Source organism: Cucurbita moschata, unplaced genomic scaffold, assembly GCF_002738365.1.
Source record: "Cucurbita moschata cultivar Rifu unplaced genomic scaffold, Cmos_1.0 Cmo_Scf00030, whole genome shotgun sequence".
Classification (NCBI taxonomy): Eukaryota; Viridiplantae; Streptophyta; class Magnoliopsida; order Cucurbitales; family Cucurbitaceae; genus Cucurbita; species Cucurbita moschata.
Genome location: NW_019268546.1, coordinates 1,537,387 through 1,548,209, shown reverse-complemented (window position 1 = coordinate 1,548,209; position 10,823 = coordinate 1,537,387). Strand labels below are relative to the sequence as shown.

General features: G+C 35.5%; 1 protein-coding gene across 1 annotated transcript in view; it reads left to right on the top strand.

Annotated features, from left to right (window-relative positions):
• Nucleotides 1–2,407, top strand: part of LOC111464436 (transcription factor UNE10-like) — a 2,764-nt gene extending 357 nt beyond the window's left edge. Inside the window, exons 2-6 of the mRNA XM_023108635.1 lie at nucleotides 67–787; nucleotides 1,071–1,163; nucleotides 1,230–1,295; nucleotides 1,793–2,149; nucleotides 2,227–2,407. Of these exons, the coding sequence (XP_022964403.1) occupies nucleotides 67–787; nucleotides 1,071–1,163; nucleotides 1,230–1,295; nucleotides 1,793–2,149; nucleotides 2,227–2,307 (1,318 nt within the window). The 3' untranslated portion in view covers nucleotides 2,308–2,407. The remainder of the gene's footprint in view (nucleotides 1–66; nucleotides 788–1,070; nucleotides 1,164–1,229; nucleotides 1,296–1,792; nucleotides 2,150–2,226) is intronic.
• The last annotated feature ends 8,416 nt before the right edge of the window (nucleotides 2,408–10,823 follow it).

Below are 10,823 nucleotides of genomic sequence, written 5' to 3'. Positions count from 1 at the left end.
GATTTTTGGTTTTTTTTTTTTTTTTTTATTTTTATTTTTTATTTTTTATATATATTTTTTTTGTAGGTTTGAGTATGAAGTAGCGGAGCTGACATGGGAAAATGGGCAATTGGCCATGCATGGGTTGGGGTTGCCGAGGGTAACCGGGAAGATTCAGTACGGCGGCGGAGGAGGAGGAGGAGGTGGTGGTGGTGGTGGTTCTAAGAATACGTGGGATAATAAACCGGCACGTGCGAGTGGCACGCTTGAGTCATTAGTGAACCAAGGAACTTGCCATGGTGAGATTATTGGTTTTAACGGCCGTTGTGGTGACGACGGCACCGATACAGTGCCGTGGTTTTCCGACCACCACCGACAGACACCTCAAACGCCGGCGGCTATGGACGCGATGGTGCCGTGTGAAGCCGGGAAGGCGCCGGCGGAGTCGAGTGATATGCGCGTGGCGACGCGTGTGGAGAACGAGAAAGGTAGGATGATTCACGGGAAAGGAGGGAGAGTGATGGCGCGTATGGTCCACTTGAGCACGGAATGGAGCGGGTGTCGGAATCAGATGAAGGTGAGTGGAAACGCCGCCAAGTTCGGCGGGGAAAGTGGTAAGAAAGTTACGTCGGACACTCGCGATAGAGATTTTTCCGTCGTTAGGGGAGGCGGCGGAGGGTTGACCGTCACTACCGCCACGTCACAAGAATCGATGGATAATACGAGATCCGGCAAAATATGCATTAAAACCACCACCGCCGCCGCCGCCATTGACGACCGTGACTCCGTCTGCCATAGCACACATCAGGCAATATTTATTCTTTTTCGTAACAAATTAAAATTTAAAAATGGAAATTATGTTGTTTTTAATATTAATTTGGTGTTAGGAATCATGACTCTCCACAGTCGTATGATACTGTCTACTTAAGTATAAGTGCTAGTGCCTTTTCCTTGCACTTCCTAAAAGGCCTCATTGGCCTCATATCAATGGAGATAGTACTATTCACTTCTAAATACATGATGATTTTCTAAATAAGCCAACGTGAGATTCACTCCCAATAATTCTCAACATTTGGCACAATTGTGTTCAGGTGGAAGAAGAAGACAGACATAAAGAGAATCCAAAATCATCGGTTTCTACTAAAAGAAGTCGAGCTGCTGCAATCCATAATCAATCCGAACGGGTATTTTTTATTTTTTTATTTCTTTTAATGGTAAATCTTTTTATTTATTTTACTTCAATTTTGTAGAAAAGGAGAGATAAGATTAACCAAAGGATGAAGACACTGCAAAAGCTGGTTCCAAATTCCAATAAGGTACACTTTTACGGTAATTGACAATATCATATCATTATGGGGAGTCGTAATTTCTAACATGTTATTAAAGTCATGCCCTTAACTTAACTGTATCAATAAAATCTTCAAATTTCGAACAAATTGTGTACTTTGTTTTTTGTTCGAGTACTCCAAAGAATGAGTCGAGCTTCCATTAAGGAGAGGGTCTATAGTAGACTGAGAAGCCCAAAACAAAACCATAAAAGCTTATGCTTAAAATGAGCAATATCGTATCATTGTGAAGATGTGTTATTCCTAACACGACCATATTGTTTGACGAACATGACTCCACAATGGTACAATATTGCTCATTTTAAGCATAAGCTCTTATGACTTTACTTTAGGTTTCCCCAAAATGCCTCATCCCAATAGAGGGGGTATTTTTTTTTTTGTTTTTTATTTATAAACTCATGATTATTTCATAAATTAGACGATATTGGACTTTCATCATCCAACACATATTACTTAATTATTATTAGACGGACAAAGCGTCGATGCTGGACGAAGTGATCGAATATTTGAAGCAATTACAAGCTCAAGTACAGATGATGAGCAGAATGAATATGCCGATGATGGTGCCGATGGCACTGCATCAGCAGCTCCCATTGGCATCGTTAATGAATATGCCAATGATGGGGATGGCGGGTATGGGAATGGGTCTAGGAATGGATCATTTGAACATGATTGCCAATCGCCCCGCCCTCGCCGCTGGGATGTCTCCGCTCCTTCACCCCACTGCCTTCATGGCCACCGCTGCATGGGACGGAGGCACCGCCGATCACATCCAACCTCTTCCGACCGACCCCCTATCCACATTCCTTGCATGTCAATCACAGGTCAATATTGAATTTAATATGATTCATTACTATTAATGCATCATTTAATACACTTTTCGTGTGTGTTTTCTTTGCAGCCGATGGCAATGGAAGCATATAACAGAATTGCTATGATGTTTCAACAACACCCCTCCATGGCGGGCGGCTCCAAGAATTAATTCATTCATCTTCTAATTATCTTTAAAGAAAAAAAAAAAGGTGGTGAGTGATTAATCAATGTTATCAGAAAAAAACAGAAAAAGGGTAAATGTAAAAGTAGAAAATGAATATTACCGTTGAGTTTAGAGTTTATTTTGTAGATATTGAATTGCTTTTTTGTAACTATCATTTTTAAATAAAAAATTAGACTGTATGTGAGATCCTACACCGAAGAGAGAACAAAGCATCCTTAAATTGAAAACTTCTTTCTAATGAACGTGTTTTAAAGTTTAAAGACAATAATATCGGCTAGCGGTAGATTTAGTCATTTTGTTCTAAGGTCAACTCATTCATGTCAATAGAGGTAACGGTGGCAATCTTGACACGACGGACTGAGTAAAAAGGGAAGGAAAGCTGCGGAACCAATTATAAAACTTTTCATCCACTTACCTTTCTTATTAATAATTTTGTTTTTGACTTTCTGTTTTTAGACATTAAGATTCTATTCTAAACTAATAATCGAAGAAGAGAATTGAAAAGGTATAAATAATAATAATAATAATTGTTATAAATAGGAAGAAGAAAACAATGTGTGTCAGCTCCTCAACAGTGTTGTGTGTGGCAAAAGAACAAACATGTAACGTGGATGTGTTTGCCATACAAAACAATGAGGCTTTAAATGATTGGATGTGTACATCTCAACTTTAGCTTTCACCACAAAATCCTCCTTTTTTTTTTCTTCACCCCCGCTCTCCCTCTCACTGTCGCACGAATAATTGGATTGTTGAGAGTTATTGGAAGCGAGTTCTACGTTAATTAATTCAGTAGAAGATTATAGATTTATAAATGAGGAATACTATCTCCATTAGTATGAGGTCTTTTGGGGAAGCCCAAAGCAAAGGCATGAGAGCTCATGCTCAAAGTGGACAATATCATATCATTGTGAAGAGTCGTGTTCATCTAACATGGTATCAAAGTCATGCCCTATACTTATCCATGACAAGAGAATCCTCAAATATCGAACAAAGATTGTGAGCCTTGAAGGCGTGTCAAAAAGTGACTTAAGTGTCGAACAAAGAGTGTACTTTGTTCGGGGACTCCAGAGAAAGGAATCGAGCCTCGATTAAGAGGAGGCTGTTCGAGAGCTTCATAAGTCTCTGAGGAGGCTTATAGTGTACTATGTTCGAAGAGAGGATTGTTGGGAGTGAGTAAGCCATTTTATATCCATGAGGCAGCTGAAGTTGGTTTGGCAGGTTGTGGGGCGTGAGGCACGCTTCTTCAGAGCATTTCTCGAGAATTTCGACGATTGAATTATTTTTTTTTAATTTTTGGCCCACATTATATAATAAAATTTGAACTTGAAGCAAATGTTTATTTTATGATACAACCACTATATATATATATATTTTACCATTAGGAGACAAAGAAAGTGGATCTTATTTGAGCACTCAAAGATTGAATAATTGGCCTGAATCCACACAAAAGTGGAAAGGACCAAAACATGTGGTTATTTAAATGTCCAAGTGTTTACTTCCCAATCCAATCATTCACACAAAACTCCATTGCTTTTATCTTCAATGTCTAAATCAATACAATCATAGGTTCCATACACAGCTGGTTTTTGTACCACTACTCAACAACCCAACAAGCTTTCTTTTCACTCCCACCAAATCACCATTGCAGCCACTCACTTACCATTTCTTTACATGTTCGCTCTATCTATTCTATTATCACTTCTAACTTTTTCTTCCCTTTTTGACATATTTCATTTATGATAGTTGAGAATCAAATTCATCTTTTCTTCTCTTCGGATGGAAAAGAGTTGAGTTGAGTGAAGGAAGATGATTTTTTAAAAGCTTAAGATGATATGAGGTGTGTACGTGTATGTCGCGACTTGTTCAAGACTCAAAAACATGAAAAGACACGGTAAAAAAGACGGTAAAGTTTTTCACATTTCAAATAAACATGGATATATTTTATTTACAAATTTAAAGTGATGTTTGAATACATTGGGCGTGGTAAATGAAACAACTTGTAATATTAAAATAGTTAAAAAAAATATATAATATGGCTATATATGATCGCTCAATGATCATAGTGACCATCAAATCTCGGGATAGTAGGTTGAACGAAGTTTTCAACTTGTCTTTCTACTGCCATTCTTGATGATGCAAGATTGCTCTGATACCAATTGTTGGTGACAGCAGAGAAATTTGGTAGAATTCTTGAGAGAAATATTGTAGAGTTCTTTACCTTGTCGGTACAATAAAGTTGTAATTCACTAGTTATTCCAGATGCTCGCCACATCTGAAAAAAACCAGAGGTTATTTGAGAACTTTGTATTACTATAGAAGAATGCTTAATTGATTTTCTACTCTTCCATCAATGCCAAGATATGTATATTATAGGTAATTTGGGACCTTCTCTAATACCATTCATTATTCTAAAGTCATGCACCTAATTAATTATGAACTAAACAACCGACATGTATCTATTCATTATATGTCCTTATACATGTATCTACAAGTGATCCTTCAACACATGTATTTATTCATACATATATCTACAATTGACCCAACAAACTGATGGATCTCTAGCCATGTTAAAATTGGAGGATTGAAGAATAGTTGAGGAAATTTAGTATATCTCATCTCATTCTATATTGTTTGTATCATGGAATCAGGTTTGAAAGGGCAGCTTCACGATTTAGGACTCAGGTGAGTGCTCCATTTGACTTGTTTTTCTTAGTTACATTCTCTCTTTCAAGGGAATTGATTGAATAGAGAAGTACATCTAGCATTTGGTATGATTTATTGGATGAGTCATGGGAGATCATAATGTTTGCACTTATTGTATATTTATTGCAGGTTTCTAACCTTGCTTCTGAGGCAAAGAAGGTTCATGAACTTGGCCACTTTGGTTACCTAGGAAGATGATGCATGATCAATAAGTGAGTTCCTCATGTGCCCACCTCGATTGTAGAGACCCAAACTAGACTACGTAAAATAATTAGATTGTTTTTCAAATGATTTTAAGGTAATGTATATTTGCGTTTGCGTAGCTCAGTTGGGTCAAATGTAATATTGTCTACCAAGTTTAAGAATATATATTTAGATATTTTACCACGAAAGATATCTATTTTTACTATTTTTACTTGTTTTAGGAATAGAGATATACTTACCAAAATGATTTAAGTATTTTATAAATAAATGATTAGATATGGTAAGAATAAATTGTCTAGATTCTACGGTACATACACTTCACTTAGGTTCTCATTCCAAGAAATCTCAAGTAAAGCAAATTGTAGTCCTATAGTGTATCTTGTAATCTATTCTCGATTGGTGGTAATAAAGACTGCGAAGTGTTTCCTATAAAAAATTGTGTTCAACAATTTGGTATCAGAGTGGAGTCGGTATAGCTTGTCTGATCTTTTGGAATTCTTGATATGCTTTGTGGTTGCTATTATGTTTGATTTTTCACGTCAAAAACGATTTCTTGAGATTACTAGTGTGTGTGAGTTTCTTTGTGTTGATCTATGACTCTACAAGTTTTATTTCAAAAAAAACTCGTTTGGTATAATTGAGTAATAGCCAACACGATGGTTGTTTTCCAAATTGTTGGAGGAAAAAGAAACTTAACGACAACTACAACACATGGGCAACATGCTTAATGTCCTAGTTATAAGGATAGGACTTTTTGGAGTTTGTTGGCAGGAGTGAAACTGTGCCGCCAGAGGAGGATTATAATGGTGTCTGGTACAAATGAAGAATCAAAGCACGCAAAGCAATGTTGTCTTAAAAACCACAATCGAAAAAGAAATGTTAGAACACATTTGGGATGACAAGACACTTAAAGAACCATGAGACACGTTCATGATGTTGTTCTCAAAGAAGAGTGATATGAGGTTACAACTTCTAGAGAAGCTGTTATCAATCTCACAATGCAAAATGATGATTGCTCAATACTTCCATAAGGCCAAGTCGATTTGTTGGGAGACTGCTGAACTAGATCCGAAGTTTGTCATTGAAGAACCTCGAATGAAAAGGATCATTATCCATGGAATGCAACTAGAATATAGAAGTTTTGTTATTGTTGTACAAAGATAGCCCGCTCAACCTTCACTTGTAGAGCTTGAAAATTTGCTAGCTAGCCAGGAAGCCATGACTAAGCAAATGAGAGGCATCACATTAAAGGGTGAAGAAGATGCACTCTACACAAGTGAAAGAAAAGAGATTACAAGATGTACGAAGAAGCATCACAAAATATGGCTTGGTACAAGACAATAGAGGAAAAATTTATAGCTTTGGAGCAAAATCAAACTTGGGAAGTAGTCCCAAGACTAGGCGATGTGAAATCCATCTCTTGTAAGAGGGTTTACAAAATAAAATGTCCCTTGCATGGATCAATCGAGAGATACAAGGCTCAACCTATAGCTTGAGGGTTCTCTCAATAATATGAATTAGGCTATGATGAAACGTTTGGTCCAGTGGCGAATATCAACCAAAGGGATTTGAAAATGGAGTTGTAGTCATTAGTGGATACATGCAAAGTTTGAAGAAGCCTCATTTGGATATGGCTTGACAGATCCTGCGATGTGTCAAAAGTACAATCGACTATGGTCTTTTGTACAAAAGAAGCGGAGAATGCAAGTTAGTTGAATACTGTGATGCAGACTATGCAAGATATCACGCTACTCAAAGATTAAGAACTTGACATATGTTCAAGTTCGGTTCGAGAACAATTTCTGAATGTAGCTAAAGACAACAATCTGTATCATCGTCAACTATAGAAGGGGGGTACGAAGCAACGACTGGAGCAACTTAAGAAAGAACATGGATGAAACTATTATCGAAAATTTGCACCAGAAAGTTGACTATCAATACCACTTCATTTGAGACAATAAATATACAACTCGCCTAGTAGAAAATTCGAAGTTTTATGCTAGAACAAAGCATGTGAAGGTGCATTATCATTTTACTAGAGAGAAAATGTTGAAAGAAGAATATGGATGATCAAGTGGCAAAATTATCGACAAGAGAATTGAATATTGACAAATATGAGGGATTTTCCTGTCAACTCAACATGGTGCAGTGAAGACTAATACTGAAAAGGCGTGTTAAAATATTATCACTGCTATCTGAGTCGATTCCTTACGTAAAGGAAATATATTAGAGATACTGATTATAACTAACAGATGAAAATGCATGGTCAAATTCCTTACAGAAACGTCAGCTTCAAACAAAGCAATGAGATATAGCAGTTTAAACCATGATAATGAATAATGAAGCATCAAGGTATTGCTTTGGTCTCTCAAATAATGAGAGACATCAAAATGAAAACTCACAACAATTACCGTTAGTTACGAAGCTTCCTCCATAAGGTACGAAGTGGTGGCCCGTGTTAAAATATAGCATCATGGGTCCAATAGTAACTAAACCCAATAACTCCGAATAGGAACTAAACCCAATAATTAAATCAGTCCACTATATATTTATTTTTAGGAAAATAATTGAGATATTTTAGAATAAAAATGGCTTAGATATTTTAGTAAAAAAAATTATATATTTTAGGAATGGAGTGTCTAGCCTCTACTATACATACCTATCCACCCTACCTAGGTTTTCATTTCAAAATAAATCCAAAGTATAGTACAGTAGCTTCTACAAAGTGTTACTAAAGAGTGCAAGTGTTTCCCAAAAAGAGTTGTTTTCAACAATTTGGTATCAAAGCAGGGTTAGTGTAGGTTGTCTGATCTTTTGGAATTCTTAGTATCCTCTATGGTTGCAGCTTTGTATGATCTTCCGCATCAGAAATGATTTCTTGAGTTTATAATGAGTGAGTTTCTTTGTGTCATGAGTAGTCCATGACTCGCCAAGTTTTGTGTCGAAAATACTTGTTTGGTATCATTGAGGTATTGCCAACACGATGGATGATTTCCAAATCGTTAAAGGAATCAAGAAACTCAACGAAAACAACTACAACACATGAGCAACATGCATGATGTTATATTTACAAGGATAGGACTTTTTCAAGAGGTTGTTGGAGGGAGTGAAACTATGCCGCCAAAAGAGGATTCTAATGGCCCCTTACACAAATAGAGAATCAAAGTAGGCAAAACAATGTTTGCCTTGAAGATCACAATCAAAGAAGAGATGTTAGAACAAATTTGGGATGACAAGATACCGAAAGAAGCATGAGACACATTTGTGATGTTGTTCTCTAAGAAGAATGATATGAGGCAACAACTTCTGGAGAATGAACTGTTATCAACCTCACAACGTGGCATGACGATTGCTCAGTATTTCCACAAAGTCAAGTTGATTTGGATCATCATTCACATATTGCGACCAGAATACAGAAGATTTGTTATTGCTGTACAAAGATGGCCCGCTCAACCATCAGTTGCATAGGTTGAAAATTTGTTAGCCAGCCAAAAAGCTATAACTAAACAAATGGGAGGAATCACATTAGAGGATGAAGAAGAAGCACTCTACACAAGTGAGAGTCGGAGCAACAATAAGCCGTCTACCAAACGTGGATACAAAAATGGTAACAAAGGAAAAAATCACCAAGGAACTACACAACCAAATAGAGCTTAAAAGAACGACAACAAGAGCTCTCAAGGGAAGAAATTTGAAGGTAATTACTACAATTGCAAAAAGAAAGACTACATGTCCAGAAATTGTTAGAGACTAAGCCTAAACTTTCTAGAGCCTAGAGTAAAGCTATGAACGTAGTAGGTTAAGGATACAATGAGAAACTATAAGTAGTTGCTTACAAAGTATTTTTATACTCAACCCTTTCCCCTTTCTCCTCTTCTTTTGCAAGTGTTCGCACCCTACTGGTTGAGGTGGGAGCGTCAAGAGCTATGTGGTCAAAGAGGGGACCATTTTGGAGCATCAATCCATTTTTATATTTCAGGTCATTGGTATTTGTATCTTGAACTCATTTTTTCATTTGTAATAAATTTGAACGTCATTTTATAATGAAATTTTGTTTTGTATTTGATTGTGTGTATTCTTGGTTTGTCTTTATTATGATTCAAATTTTACTGTATTTTATCTTTTATTTTATTTTACTCTCTTTTATTTTTTTACTGTCTTTATTTTTTTTAGTCACAGTCCGAGTTTCAATAAATAACCAACTGATATATTTAGGCTTCCTATTTTCCACGTGAACACAAGAACTATTGTACCCAAATTTATTTGGGCTACCTATTTGTTTACTTCGGTCAATAATTGTCTTGAATTCTCATAAATTTACCCAAAATATGTTAAAACTTATCAACAATAATTTCATATATCATTAATACTTAACATGTGTTAAGCATAGGTAAGACCAATATAATGAATAGTCTTTTAATGGGTTAATTAGGCTTCACGTGTCAAATAACACATAGGCATTTCCACGTGTTGAAGTAATTAATAAAACAATAATTTATTAATACAACCACATATTTAAATAAAAGTAATTTGTGGAATTAATGAATTAAAAAAGAAAAAACCATGAGAGTTGCTTGTGAGTGAGAAGAAGAAAGAAAGAGAGAGAAAGAGAAAGGAAAGGGATTAAGCAATGAATCATGTGATGAGTGATGAAAGTGGAAAGATAGTTTAGATTGAAAGAAAAGAATATGACAACCAAGTGTTAGATAAACGTTGAGACACTTGAATGTAGCGTTTCAATACCATGGAAGGAAGCACATATTTTAGCGTTGATAACGTGTTAGGGTATTTTCATAGTATCAATATGCTCAGATGTAACATCTTCACGCTATTTTGATATGTGTGTAAGTTTGTACAATTTTAATGTTGACATCATTTTCGTTATGCAAACTATCATCATTTTGTTTATCTTCGAAAGGCTCAATATCTACAAAAGAAACCATTTTATGTGTACTTTTACTTTAGGGTTTAGGGTAAAAAGTTGATTGAGTTATTACTTTAAAAGCTTTTAAAAATGAGTTTGAAAATCATGTTAGAAGTACTTTTAATAATGCAACAATTCATTTTAGTTAGACAAAAAGTATTTTTTTTTTCAAAAGTCCTAAAAGTATATAAAGAAAAACTATGGATAAATAATTAGATGGATTAAGAAAATGAAAATGAATTAAAATACTAAAATAGATTAACACATTGAAAGTTATTGGGCCCCATATAACACAAAAATACATTTATGAATGCATATTTGGAAATTTGAAAGACATAAAATGAATGGCCACAAATCAATAACAACAAAACACTCCATTATTTCTCATTGACTTTGGCCCTTATTTATTATCATTCTTTTTATAATTTTTTTCCCAAATTCTCACTACGTTAGTTGAGGAGGAGAACTAAACCAGACATTTTAATAGACCCTTTTAAAAGTTTGGAAAGAATCTAGAAAAGAAAAACTCAAATAACACACTATAAACCAAACATTCTGGTAGACATGTTTTAAAATTTTGGGAAAAACCCAGAAAAGAAAAGTTCAAATAACACAATATAAACGAAATATTCTAGCCGACCTGTTTTAAAATTTTGGGAAGAACTCAAAA